Below are 14,779 nucleotides of genomic sequence, written 5' to 3'. Positions count from 1 at the left end.
CTCAACTCTGTTTCCATTACCTGCCCTCTTCAGCAAAGAGAATGTTTCACAAACCATTGCATCTCACATCTTTGTGACTTCTCTATGACTTTGCCTTAGATATGAGCATGTGTCAGAAAAAACAATAAATCAAAGAAATCTAAATGCTGCCAGTGCCTCTGCTTTAAAATTCCTACTGATCCTACACTATCATACACACTACAAGCTACAGGATTAGGTCCCACTTTATAGTATTTTTCTACAGTACAAACCTGGATCACTTGCTCAAGGCAATCGAGTCTGACAATCAGTGCAGATTATGTTGCAGAATGAAAGGGCTCAGGCCAGAGAGTGTGGCTGTCACGACCACCTGGGTCCACAGCAGTCGCAGTCCAGTGAGACACGTTTTGAGATGTGCATGCTGTCACTGGTTATATTTTGGCTTATTAAGGTTTAACAGATAAAGGTAATTTATCTATGTCACAGTGTCCGTAATGTATCTAAAAGCAGGGACCTTGAAGATATATTTTTCTTCCAGCATCTTTGAAGCCACTTCTATTGCAGTCTCATATTATCATTATCAAAGACACAATACGCAGGCAAACTGATTTTTATATTCATGAAAACAAGACAAAGATTCTATAGAAATGCAAGGTGCAACACTAGCATCCTAAGGTTCAAAAGAAACTTTTACTATGTTCACTGTCTTTGTTTAATCAGATAACTGTAATATTTCATTACCATTATTATTACTCCTCCTTATTCACTTCCGCTTCATCAACTGTTAGTAAACAAAAGTAGTATAAAGGATATTTCTGAACATTGCTTTACATCTATGAATACAACGCTGGGAACTACCACTGTTCAGTCTGAGACAGTCCTGTCATCTAAGCTACAGGGTCAATTTCCTGAGCCTGATTCCAGCACGACTGAAGTTGTTAAAATTAGGAGAATACATAATTTTCTTTCTGTATCTGTCTTCCTTACTGAAAGGAGCTTACGTTTGCAAAGACCAAACTGTTGTTCTTTTTTTCATGCCCATTTGCTCAGCACACTGGTGTAATGAACTGGAAAGGCAATAGTGTGAAAAATACACTGTTAAGGTTTCAAAAATATAAGTATGAGCATAACAAAGATTAGGACTTTTCCGTCTCTCTAGGGACCGCCGCTGGCTGTTAGGATCCCCAAGGGGCTCTCTTTGTGCAGCAGTCATTAAGTAGCCATTAAAAATCTCAATGGCTCCTTAAACTGTCAACAAGATTAAATAAAAGAAGAATCCCAGACTTTCAGTTTCCATGAAAAGGGACAAGTGACAAGTTTAAAGGAAGCGTAATCAGTCCCTCTGCCTGCAATGGAAGTGCCGAATTTAAAATCAGTGCAATTTTTCCCAGACAAATGTCTTTTAGAATGTTAACACTGAAGAGTTTCAGCTGAGCTTTATGCCACTGACTCCACAAAGCTTGCTTGGCAAAAAGTCATCCCCAGTCTGACCCAAATCTGCTCAAAATCTTCCGGGAAATTAAGTTTTTACAGTTTTTTTCCTCTGTGCTTCGCACTCGTCCTATGACTTCTAGTGTATTGCGTGATAAACTGAAGAACAGTTTGTGACAGCAGTGACAGGGTGAACATCTGCTGATCTTGTCTCCTCAGTAAAGTCCACAGTCTCTGCTTGAGGAGTCTGAAAGGCTGAGAGAGACAGCAAAGGAGGCGGGGTGGGGGAAGATACTGGGATGTGCCAAGGTTGACAGGTAGAGAGACTGAGCTGAGGAGTGAGGGAGAAAAAGTGAGCCTGAAAGGTAAAAAACAGGAAAAGAAGAGGTGATCAGTGTTGAGAAGGATGTACTAGAAGTTATGTTAAGTACGGGCAACAGAGACTGTATATAACAGAGACATGCAAATTGTGCAAACAATTTTAATGGGTTATTTTCATTTAATATGACACTACCACTTGTTCATAAGTACTATTCAATGTAGTATTGAGTGTTATTAAAGTACACAATAACATCTTAAATATTTCCACCACAGTCCAGCATGGTCACTAATTCAAGCAAGAATGCAGTGAGGCAACAGCCAATGCTGCCTGTTTACATTCTGCACGTTCTCCTGACAACTTTCTACTGAACATGATCCCTGAAAGGTATAGTTCAACACTCATATTTGCTTTCTTCCCAGAGGAAGATCAGAAGATTGATTCTAAGTCCAAGGCTGGTCTTTGAATAATAGCTGAATCCAGCAGCCAGTTCGCTAGCTTAGCATAAAGACTGGAAACAAGTGGAAACAGTTAGCTTTGCTCTGTCGATGAGACTCAGTTTGTTACTTGAGGTTTTGCAGAGCCTAGCTGGCTGCTTCCAGTTCTTATGCTAACAGAACAGCTAAGCGTGGTTATGGTAACAGAAGCTGCATTCAAACATGCACTGACATCTTGACATTAGTTAGATGGGCTATATGAGAAAAAGAAGAAAAAAAAATTAGACTGTTTTGGAACACGTTCGCTAATTTTACTGCTTCTATTAATTTGAGACATTGTATTTACATTGCCTGTCCAAAGATAATGAGACGCAGACAAGCAAACAAAAACGAGCTTTATTTTCCAAGTAGCTTTGTGCGCGAGAGCCGGTTTGAGTGTAAAATGAATGGGTCAATGTTGGCCATAGGTCTTAACTAGAGCTGTATTTATTACCTCAACCAAGTATGTTATGTTTTTGTCCGCATTTGTTTGTTTGTCTGTTTGACTATTAGATTGCAGGATTACACAAACAATACTGCACAGATTACATCGACAATTGAAAAAAGGATGTGGGATGAGTCCAGGAAGAACAATTAAATGTTGGTGCAGATCCAGGATGAATTGTTTTCCACTTTCTTTAGTATTTTTTTTATAGCAACTATTATGATTTCTCAGAGAATTCACTGTTTGGCTTTGGTGGAGGTATGCACTCTACTGAGTGCCCATCTAGTTAACTATTATTTTGGTGCAAAGGCACAACTTTTATTGTATGTTGTGTTTTACAATGTCTGGAAAGTGCAGAAAACCTCCTGACTTGTAATTAAAATAGAATGTTAGAATAATAAAGAAACATAATCCCTGATTGAAGCACAGATGCTGAAGTAAACAGTTTGACAACTTTTGATGGATATAGAAATAATACTGGCTTAGGTATTAAAAAAAACAATCAATTATTAGCGAGAGAGAGAGAGAGAGCGAGCAGAAAGTGAGTGTGGTTTTGAAAAGAGCAGCTGGTGTATTTCCTTGGTTGTGATCGTTTTTGCTGCTATTTTAGGAACCATTCAGGAAGTGATCTGCAGAAAGGGTAGTGCTGGAGTATTCACATAAGTGTAATGACAATGAGATTTCTGAAGATGGAGAGATCTATGACAGGAGCAAATGATTACTATAGTCTTTAATAAAACACTCCAGAAGAAACGACATCCAGTTTATTTAGTTCCAGCTTGTGATGTAGCAGGGGGATAAGGGAACGAGGGACAGAGGTAAGCTGCACTTGCTCTGCGTGGACCCTCCTAGTGTGCTCTGATTGGACACTCAGACCCATCTCAAAGGTTTACGATGAAAACATAATGCCTGAAACAGCTCACAGCATCGGCTGGACCAGTCTCTGATCTCCTCGAAGTAGAGGATGTGGGGATAGGAATGGATATTATTGCATTGTAATGACTCAGATCTAAGAAATTGTCAGCGACATGTAAATCATGGAATAAAGGCTGTTTTCAACACCTCATTTGAAAGTTCCCGATAAACATGAGTTGACATTTTGTAAAAACTACATTTAAAAGCAGTTGGTTAAATGATCAACAGAGAATATTTCATTTTGGACCTGGTGTGAGAGGAAAAATAAATCAACAGACAGTGACAGCAGAGCCATTGTTTCAACCAGATGTGTTGGCTTTTTGAATTTCAATGGGAAAATTGTTGTTTACTGCACCACCAATGGACCACCTGCGTTCAATCACCTGGTATAAATCGGTTATCAGACATTAGCGTAGCAACAATGACGCTAACTGTCTGAAAATGCCGTTAATATCTTCCCTCACGCTGTCCAGCTCTGCTACACTGGGTCCTCGCTCCATCTTTTCCTCCCTATTGCCCTCTGCAATATTATCAGATAATGTGTTTTTTCCCCCCTCCTGCACTGCAGCCACTGTGGCACAATTACCCCGGCTGCTGCACTAATGGCTATTGATGCAGCTGAAAACACACACACACACACACACACACACACACACACACACACACACACACACACACACACACACACACACACACACACACACACACACACACACACACACACACACACACACACACACACACACACACACACACACACACACACACACACACACACACACACACACACACACACACACACACTTCATGACGCTGGCTCAATAGGAAGGTGTGGGGGGTCTGGCGGGCTCTCGAAAGGACAAATGTCATTTAACAAAGGTGGGAAGAGGCAGATGATACCAGCGTCCACATTATTGGGTAAAGTGATATAGAAAAACACTGACACGTATGAAAACACAGATTTTTGCAGACTAATTATGTGAAGAAGCGTTAGGCTAAGGTCATACCTACAACTGAGCAGACATCTCTGTTGCAGATCTGTGTACAGTAACAGTGTGTGTCTCCTGTGTGTTGCAGGAGTCTGTGTAGTAGGTAATTCCATTTTAGCGCCGGATTTCTTCCTGCCACTGGCCTACACGGAGAAAGCTTTAGCTAAGACTGCTAGCTGAGACTGAACCATGGAGACGAGGAGCAAAGAGTTGGAGGAAGGGATGGAAAGGGAGAGGTCTGAAAGGAAAGACAGAGGGGCAGATTACAAGGTGGAAAACTGAAAGGTCAAAGTGGTGAGGGTGAGGTAAAGGGAGAGGATGACTAAAAAGAAAAGGATCCCGTCTGTGAAAAAGTGGAAGCTCCTCCTTGATGAGTAGATGTAGAAATGAGGGGTGAAGGAGGAAGGTGGAGGACAGACAGTCTACAATTTAAAGCCAGAAAATGACTTTTTCAGAGGAACCGTTTTCAACTGATCCTGACTGACCCTGAGTTTAAACCGCCAGTAACAGGAAGGTCAAGGGGTGGTTGTCCGGCACTGACAGGAAGCTGAAAACTGTCTGTTACACAGGAGGTGATAAACAATATTCACCACTAACTGTGTACTATTTACATTATCTGAATAAAACTAGGCGACAAAAAGTCCCATGCCAAGAGTTGTCTTAATTCTAATTTCAGTTTTTTTGCAAGAATGAGTCACATCATAACATATTGTATCTTCTCAAGCTACAATTCACAAGTTGGATTTTGAAGAGATTTAAAAAACGTTATTATGACTGTCTTGTTTCAGGTAAATTCTGCTTACACGCTGAAGCCAGCGTTATAGTGCAATAATATATCAATGGCAGAAATAATTTCCCTTTTGATACTTCAGATAAGTTTTTCTGAACTTTTACTGCAGGAGTTTAAATGCAGGATTTGCAGTAGTAGTTGAGTAGTTTTTATTATTGTATTTGTACTTTTTCTGAAGTGAGGATCTGAGTGCTTCTCTCCTCACTGTCAATAACTTTATAATACTATAACTAAATACTCGATACCAAAAGGTGGTATTAATTGTTGTCAAGCATTATGTGCTGAACTACGTATCAGTGGAAATAGATGGGATGAAAGTGTTGGAGTCCTAGTACAATTGATGGAGAGCAAGTATAGCTTGATATAAAAGAACATCATTTGAGCTAAGACCAAAGATTCAGTAGAACTAGAAGGTCACTCAAAGAGTGCATTCCTCTGCCAAGGGACAGCCATCGTTGGCACATTTAGGCACTATAAAACATATTTTTTTGGTGACAACCTTGGCTCCCATCATGTTGAATTGCCATTTTGGAGGTTTCTTGACATTGCATGGTTGATTTTAGGAATCATTTAATATCCTCAATATTTATGAAACCCTCCATATCGGGTCGCGACATACCTGACAAATTGAACTTTATTCAGCTGTGTAGTAGGTACAGATGAAATGAACCTGTCCGGTGTTCACAGGTTGTAGTTATCTGCTGTCACTCAAACCGTCACATATGCACATGCACAACACATTCACTCTACTTGCACATTAATGAGCAATGCAGCACACATATGCACACAAACACACTTGTGGTGTATCACAATGGACTTAGGCATCTCTGATAACAACCTCATCCATATTTTACAGTTTGTGCGTGTGTGTGTGTAAGTACATGAGGAGTGAAAGGAACACAGATGAGTTCCCTCCATACTATCAATAATGTAAAATCTTAACTTCTGTTCAAATGCTTCATTAAGGCCAAGCTACCAATTGTATGCATAGAAGTGGTCTAGCAAGCAGCCTTCTGACTAAATACAAACAATAAGAAAGCACCAGTGCACGAGAGATAAGATACAAGAGACGTCCAACTGCTTCTGTGTTTATTGAAGAACATTTCTACACGCAATTAAATCTGTCAGTGTATCGGTAGATTTGTATTGAAGCTACTGGGCTAAATTTCAAACAATCTTTAATGGTGCTAGCTTATTATCTGTGAATTGGTATACTGGTATCTGCATGTACTTTGGTCACAGAAGTAACAAGAAATCACCAAACAGTTTCTTCATTACACAGTTTGCCACAACAGAGCAATTTAAGTTGGTGGTTTTTAATGTTAAGTCTCACACCAACTACAAATATATATATTAATCAAAGCTTTTAAGCCATGTCCAGAAATTGACTGCTAGCCTCATTCTCAACTGAACAGCTACTGGTACATATGTTTAAAAAACAAGTGGCATTAACACTTTCTTGTCATGTCCAACTTCAGCTCTTGTGCAACAGCAATAAGGGCTGAATGAGCTGGTGTCGCAGATCTCGGAAAGCTTCGGAGATTTGATAGTTGGATGTTAGGTGGTAATGCAAAGACGCAAGTAGACTTTTACGACAACTTCTGTATCACTAGTATTAATTTACAGAACTGTGAGCGAATAACTAATACTTTTGGAACTGTACAGGAGTTTGTTATCACTCCAACTGCTTAAACGGGTTAACTGTTCCCTCCCTTATTCAAGGGTCTGTGCTGAAAGTGTGTGCACTCCTGTAGAACATGTGAACAAGCGTGGGTGGAAGGGAATGTGGTCACAGCCGTCCCAAATCAAAAACATCCAGAGTGTGTGCGTGCATGTGTGTGTATGTGCAGGGCCTGAGGGAAAAAAAGTGAGAACAAGCAAAAAAAAAAAGTTACAACAATTTAGTATAGTGCACAGCGATCATGGAGATAAAAACTTAAAAATCAGGTCGTGTCAATAAAAAATAAAAAATGAAAGCAAAATCAGTGAGTAATGTGTCAAAACAGCCGTCTGTGATGTCACAGTGTTTGTCGAAGTCACACTCTACGTCTGAGCGCTTACGCACTGGTGATCGTCAGCTCCGTGCCAGCTCTGCAGTTTAAATATAGCACTTGGGCAGCAGTCCCAGCTGACATTAACAATGCTATAGCCACGAAGACCCATCCACACTACATTAGCGCTGTGCTAACGCTGAAACCAGAGAAGTGGTGAACAGAGGGAGGGAGGGAGGAGAGGAAGGGAGGGAAGAGGGAAGGCCTCGGGATTCATGAAAACTCAGCCGCCCACACTTCGGCCTCTGCTGCCAAGAGTTGAGCAGGACAACTGTGTATGTGTGTGTGTGTGTGTGTGTGTGTCTGTGTGTGTGACATTCCTCGGTGAGGTGCATGCCAGGGAGAGAGCACAGTCGAAGACAGACTGTCTTAAGCTACTGTGTTTTAGTGGAACTAACGAGCCCCCACACTGTGCACCTCGGCCTCGCAGCTGTAAACTTGTTAGCGATAAGGTAATCAGATCTGACTGCATGTTATGTCAAAAAGGAAAGTCCGAAAGGATTCAGCTTTTTGCGCTACATCTTAGGCCGTTGGTTTGGAAACATGTGCCTGTAACTGAGAGGTCACAGATTTTATCCTCACCGTAGCCAATGTGCTTCCGTCAGCAACCCAGAAACCTTGCTGCTTACACAGACACTGTGAAACACAACAGCCACTTCTGACCATGTTCTATCGTTTGTCTGCATGTAATTTTCACATTTGGGCTTTATTCATACAACTATGTTTTCATTGAAATGAAATATTTTCTTGATAAAACAATCACATGGGTGTTTTGGTTCTGTGTCAGTTTGAATCCCTGTCCATATTAACATACCTGAAAGCTCAATTCACGTGACCACTCACGTATATTGGGCATGTGCTTGCTACTGTTAACAGGAAGCATTTGGTTGTTAATGGCAAAAAGAATAAGGCTACAAACGAGAAGCGGCAATGGTTAAAAGTAAGAGCACAGCAGCTGTTAGCACAGACAACAGGGTCAGCAACACATGTAATTGATTATCCATGTTGTGTTCTACACTGGTAGACAAGGCAAATTATAGTTGCTCTAGAAGAAAGGGGTCATGTGATAGGAACCTCACAAAAAAACCTGATTAGACCCAATCAGCAAGCTGTTGTAAGTGTCTAAGTCACAGTTTCTGTTCGTCTAGTCTAAAACTCAGCAATGGAGATTTCAGGCTAAAACAGGGCCAGTGGGGTTTGAAAATGTCTTTTTTTTTAGCGGCTCTAAAACCTGGAGTAAAGTGGAAGCCAAGTGTATCATTAGCACAGCTGATGCATTTTCAGGCAAAAACTTGACAGTTTGGAGGCAGCGTTGGAAACTAGCCAACCATAGCCAGTCTCATCATGAGCACAGCTGAGTTTCACAGCAAAACTCTCTCCAACAAGAAAAGACATTCGTAGACAATTATATAAAAAGGGAAAGAGATCAATACAAATAATTTCTCAAACCAACAGCAACATCAACTGGCTGAACTTCAAAACACTTATAGGACATGGTGCGGTGCGAGGCGTTTGTGGCCATCTCAAATCATTTCTCCACCAGTGTATTTAATCACCAACCTCACACACCTGCTCCCTGTCGGTTGTCTGATGTCATTCCAGAAAGACGAACACACTTTCCATGTCAAGACACATCATCAACAATGCACAAGCTAATAATACTCATTCAGATCTCAAATCTCTGTTGCAAAAACAGATGTAATCAACAGATGTAATGTACATCAATAACAATAAGAGGCATCCCAAAAAAGGTCCGAAGTTAAAGGTTTTAGATTTGCCATAATGACCTTGCAAAACGCTGAGCTGGTTCAACTGGATTAATACTTGACATAAGGGATGGACGACAGCCCTGAAAAAGCTACCCACGGCATAGGATTTCACTCGCTGATAGCACCGCAGCAACACCAGATGGCTGTGTGACATATGACTGAAAAGATTGCTAGGCCTTTTCTTGCTTAATCTTATCTTCACTCTCATCAATCTCCAGGAGCTTCGGACACTTATACAAGTCCAAGAAATTCAATCACAGGTGGTGTCAATGGGGTGTTACTATTTTTCTCTCAGGAAGTGTGCATTAGCCACAGCATAGCTTACAGTGGCTTTGTCCATCAGTTTTTCACCATATTTGTAAACTCAAAACGGTAAATTTACAATTTACAACGGTAAACAGGCTGCCTAGTGCTGAGCTAGAAACCCTCCCATTATCAGACAATTTTAAGTTTGCAAGTGTCCATTCTGTGAAAGTGTATATTAGCAAGAAATGCAACTGTTGCCTGCGTCAAATCTACTTTTCTCACCTGGAGAAAATCTTAATCTGTAAGTGGTGGCACTGGTAATGTCATACCCCAGGTCTCCTTGACCCGCACCTTCTGCTTTCGATGCTTGCAGACATTGTTGTCAAATTATCAAATTGTCAAAGAAAGGGCCGAGCAGCAGACAAAATGAGCTCCTAACTGTCTTCTACTCCTTACTCACTAATACTCAGCCTATGAACACAAACACACACTTTCCATAATTACAGGCCTACCCCTGCCCCAACGTGGGTGTGTCTGAGAACCATAAGACCAAGGCTCAGTGAGCTGGGCTGCACATTGCAATATGAAATCCTCAAGAACATTGCACTTATTAAACCTTTGCACTTTTGGAATGCAAACCTAACATTTCTAACTGAAAAGTTATAATCTGCAATGATTTCTTGCCACTTATCTCAAACACGGTTTGCTGATCTTGTCACATAGAAACACTTGTTTTGTTACATTGGCCACTCTCACATGATTCTCTAACATTTGCAACTATAACATGACATGAGCATGATTGCAACCATGCCCATCCTTGAGGTGAAGATGAATCTGTACTGAGGCACAACTTCTCCATTCCATGTCCATCAAAATTCTGTGACAAAATAATATAATAAAAGGACCCACTGGGTACTTGTGTATGTGATGTGTGTAGTCACATCATACTTGGCTTTCCTAGACTACCTGCTTCTATAGTGAATACATATAGCCATCTAGCTGCAGCTCTTCTGAGGAATAAAATGGCAGAGCGCAGACAGATTCTACTCTAGTTTCCATTCATCTCCTTTACAATGCATACCTAAACAATGCCAAGATCTTACAATGAAGTGTTAAAAAAAATAACACCTACATTTCTGTATTGTAGCAAGTAAATGCTGTGATTGCATACAATGTGTCACCATAAGTGACTGGGCAGAGGGGTGTGACTGTGTCACCTCCCTTCTAATTCCTCCCTTCTAGGAGCATTTGTTGCAGACCATGGGCCATAGGCAGTTTGGTTTAAAATCCACAAGGGCCAAAGGGATGTCCTGCACTATTAAAACCACTGCTGCTCTCTCAAGCTGTAGCTGATCAGGCCTGTGAGTCTCTTAAATAATGACTGAGGCAGCCTCCGAAATTAAAGACGTTCTGATTTTGCATTTGAAAGGGGAGGAACTTGGCTCATTGCAGCAACAAAAGGGATGACAATGTTGACATTCCCCCGACATGTATCCTTTTTCTAAAAGGAACCCAGTGCTTTCCCACAGGAGATGTGCTGTGAGCAGGGTACATTGCACAGTTGGTCTGTGTGAATTCCACGCAAGCAACCTCAGTATATCTTCTTTTTAAATGATTTCATCTGATAATATACAGATTTTGTCTGCAAACCTGCTCATCAATGAATTAACACGAAAAAAAGATCCTCATTAGACAGCCACAAGACACTCAACAATCCTCTAGTTACCACTGCCCCCTATCCACAGGAAATCATTGTAGCATTCCTATAAAATCTACTATGAGTTTCTAGACTCAAAATGCTTGCAGACGCTAGAGCACCACGGCACATGTTTTTGCAAAAGCATGTGGTTTTGGGGCAGTAGTAAAGCCTTTTGTGAATGTGAATACTGCACTTTTTTGAGTGAGGGTCCTTGGTTTATTGTGAATGTGTTTTCAAAAGTTACTATTACAACAAAAAAAACAATTCAGTAACTACTGTGCATCCATCTCAGGTGATTTTCAAGTGTGGTGGCAGGTAACCTGAAGTTAGGAGAGGGCTGTGATGAGGTGCAACCCTGGACTGGCTGTTGATTTTGAGAGTAGGTTACAAAGGTTAGGGAACAGGCTGGAGCACAAACTGCTTCTGCAGAGACCAAGAAAGCAATGTTGCAATGCAAATGCTGGCCAATCTTCCAAACACAAAGAACAAGAAAGAAGAAGTTGTTTACATGTAAAAAAAAAACAAAGAAAAGAAAGCAGACCTCCACCAGAAGTTGGCCAGAGGAGCCTGAGCTGATAATCTTAAATTGACTGTTCCCAGTCACTTGCATAAAGGCAGAGCTGATGGTGCAAAACATGACAGGTCTCTTGTCATTTCCAGATCTTGCAGCACTGCAGCTCCAGCACACTGTTTTCTGGACTTCCTCGTAAACAAGAGCAGTAGTTGACACTCTGCTTGATACAAAGTGTGTGTGTGTTTCCAAATAATTAGCAGCGCTCTGTGAACGTGTTTTAAACAAGTTTTCACCGAGGTGAACAAGTAGTAGGGGAAGCACAAGTGCAGCTTGCAGCATGATGGGGGTCCAAGAATTTGGGGCGGGGGGCAGAAATAGAGGGGAAGTGAAAGAGGGGGAGTGGGTAGTAAAGTGTGTGTAGTGGCCATGTGTAGCTGTTTGAGAAAGGGGGGTCTCTGCGAAGTCTTGGCCCTGATGGAGAGCGCATTCTTACCGCGATCAGCGTGTTATTCCTCTGTTCCGCGGAGGAGGCAGAGTCCGGGTCGGGCTGCTTGCTCTGCGGCTGCTTGCTGCTGCCGCTGCCGCCGGCGGACTTCTTGGCCCTCTGCTCCAGACTCCGCTGGTACAAGCTGACCGTCTCCCTGCGATCTATCTCCAGCTGCTCGGCGTGTGCTTGCTGGTACCTGTTCTCGCAGTTGACGTGGTGTCTCCGGCAGCCCTCTATCCGCTGCCTCAGCCTCTCCACCACGGTGCTGTGCTTAGGTATGCCCGCCGCCACGGCGGGCACCACGCTCCCGGCGGCCGGGTTCATGCTGTTGTTGATGCAGATACTGCCGTTGGGTCCGGCAGCGGGGGAGGCGAAGTCCCCCATCACTCGGCCGGGTGGCTTCTATTTTGGAAGAACTTTCCCCCCCGTCGCGCTCAACGACAACGCCGCCACCTCCAATACCGAGTTCCCCCCTCTGTCCTCCCCGGCGAAGGGTCCCAGTCAGCCGGGCGGCGAACGACAGAAACGACCAACAGCCGCTGAAGGGAGAAACAAACCGGGCACGTTTAAAGGGTTGCGAGCCCGGCAGTGACCGTCTCTTCTTCCCCTCGTACTCTGTTTCCAAACAAATCGCTCCCGGGAACACAAATAACAGGCAGCCCGAGTGAGAGCCGGGCAAGCCCCGCACAGAATCCAACAATACACCCGCTGCCACGCTGCTAACAACAACTCCACCGGGAAACCAACACAACGACACGGCGGAGGTCCGGACGTTAGCAGGCGCTCAGCGGTTACACACACACAAACCGTCCCGCAGAGCAGCGGCGGCGGCGGCAGCAGTAACAGTCCACTCGCCGTCTCACGGTGTTGTCCTTGGAGAAAAAGTTTTGCTGCCTGAACCGAACGGGCTCCGGAGTTTCCCAGTGAACTTGCATCTCATATGGTTTTGGTTTGAAAGAAATCCCGGGGAAGAGGTTGAGCTGTGGGGGTTGCAAGTGCTCAGGCGCCCGCGGTAGTCCGGTAGAGAGGCTATTCGAGCAGCCCAGACGGCGCAAAACGCGGATATGGGAAGCAGCGGCGGAAGTGTGTAGTCAGCGGCTGCCTCTTGCCACCATCATAACAATCAGGTCCGCTTCTCCACCATGCCAGCGGAGTGATATCAGGACAGGAGCTCAGTGAAAACCAGCGAGCGACTGTGAGGAGCCCGTGGTGGACAGCCGCAAAACCCGGCCCGGAGTCCAGAGTGTAACCCGGAGAGGACCGGGATCGTCACAACTTCGACTTTCTCTGTGTTGTGGTCACGAGTTTTTACACACATTATTATTATTATTATTAACAACATTATATTATTATTTAAAAAGCCATTAATGTTGTTATTACTAAACATATTCATGTTAATATTATTATTATAGATATTAATTGTGTCATTATAAGTAGTAGTACTGTAGTAAGTGAAACCTTGAATTCAGTAACTTGTCTAACCTTCTTTTGTCAACTTAACACTTATCTCATCTCTTTCAGATTTCTTTGCAACCTTTTCCTGCTTGGAGCAAATCAACAAGTTCTGGTTGTGCATCCTTTGAGATCGCATCTGGGTTATTTTTCAACATCAGCAGAAGAGTCTTGTGAATAATAAACTCAAACGGTCTCACTGTTTTCTAAGAGTCAGCCGACACCTCAAGTCCTGTTTTATTGAATGGACTTGAGTTTAGCAGATTCCTGACTCCACTTAGCTTTTTTTCATTTCAGTCGCAACCTAAACGTCATAGAATGTATTTGAGTGTGTGAATGTCAACTGGGTGTTCCTATAAACGAGAAGCTGCCCCACACTTCAACTACCCTGAATAAATAAAAGGTTGAAAACAATGAGCTTATGGGTATGTGAATGTATGTGAATGTTTGAATAACGTATTTAACATATACAACAATACAACACAATCATTTGTGTGTTATTACCTAAATGTGTTTTCAATAATTGTAACTGAAGCCTTTTTCTCTGGAGAATTGGAGATCTGAATATTCTCCAAAGTTTGTGTTTCAAACATGAACAACGTAGCAGGAGATTCTCGCTCGGACGTGTTCACAACAGTAACAATCCACTGCAGGATTCAGGTGAGGGGTTGTGTTGCAGGCAGAGTCAGGACCCAATTCTTCAGGAGATCAACTGATTTTCTCTGCAGCACATTGACAACAGATCGGCCCTTATCCCCTCAAACTAAATTTTCTGTGAATTCTATGTGTGTGATCAAGTTTTTTCCTCTGATGATATTTGTTTGCAGGTCCCCCCCCCCCCCCCCCCCAGCCTGGATGCCAGACGAATTTAGCCCCGCCCACGACATTTGAGGTCGGGAATTTCGGTCTGGAGTCGCTCCGTTGGGGAGAAATTATGCCCGGTTCGAAATCATCCAGACCAATCAGATTGTCAGGGCGGGCTTCATACGATGATGGACAGATGATCAACAGTAATGTAATCAACCACGTCATCAAAGTGCGCTTGGGTTAGATTATTTTTCAACAAACATGCCTGCAGCTGGAGAGCTGAGATGTGTAGATGCTGCCATTGAGTCTGTTTTAGAAGACATCGACAGCGCATTCATTTTGAAAGAGTAACAGAGAACGTGGAGGCGACGCCAAAGCGCCGCACCACGCTAATCCCTATCGCGCCGGCG

The 14,779-nt window shown here is 42.8% G+C and overlaps 1 protein-coding gene across 1 annotated transcript in view; it reads right to left on the bottom strand.

Moving 5' to 3' along the window:
- maml3 (mastermind-like transcriptional coactivator 3) overlaps nucleotides 1-13,282 on the bottom strand; it is a 102,156-nt gene extending 88,874 nt beyond the window's left edge. Inside the window, exon 1 of the mRNA XM_062388489.1 lies at nucleotides 12,117-13,282. Coding sequence (XP_062244473.1) covers nucleotides 12,117-12,494 — 378 coding nt within the window. The 5' untranslated portion in view covers nucleotides 12,495-13,282. The remainder of the gene's footprint in view (nucleotides 1-12,116) is intronic.
- Between the last annotated feature and the right edge of the window lie 1,497 nt (nucleotides 13,283-14,779).

This window comes from Platichthys flesus, chromosome 5, assembly GCF_949316205.1.
Source record: "Platichthys flesus chromosome 5, fPlaFle2.1, whole genome shotgun sequence".
Lineage (NCBI taxonomy): Eukaryota > Metazoa > Chordata > Actinopteri > Pleuronectiformes > Pleuronectidae > Platichthys > Platichthys flesus.
Note: the sequence above shows the minus strand (reverse complement) of the source record. Positions and strands in the feature narration are given on the sequence as shown.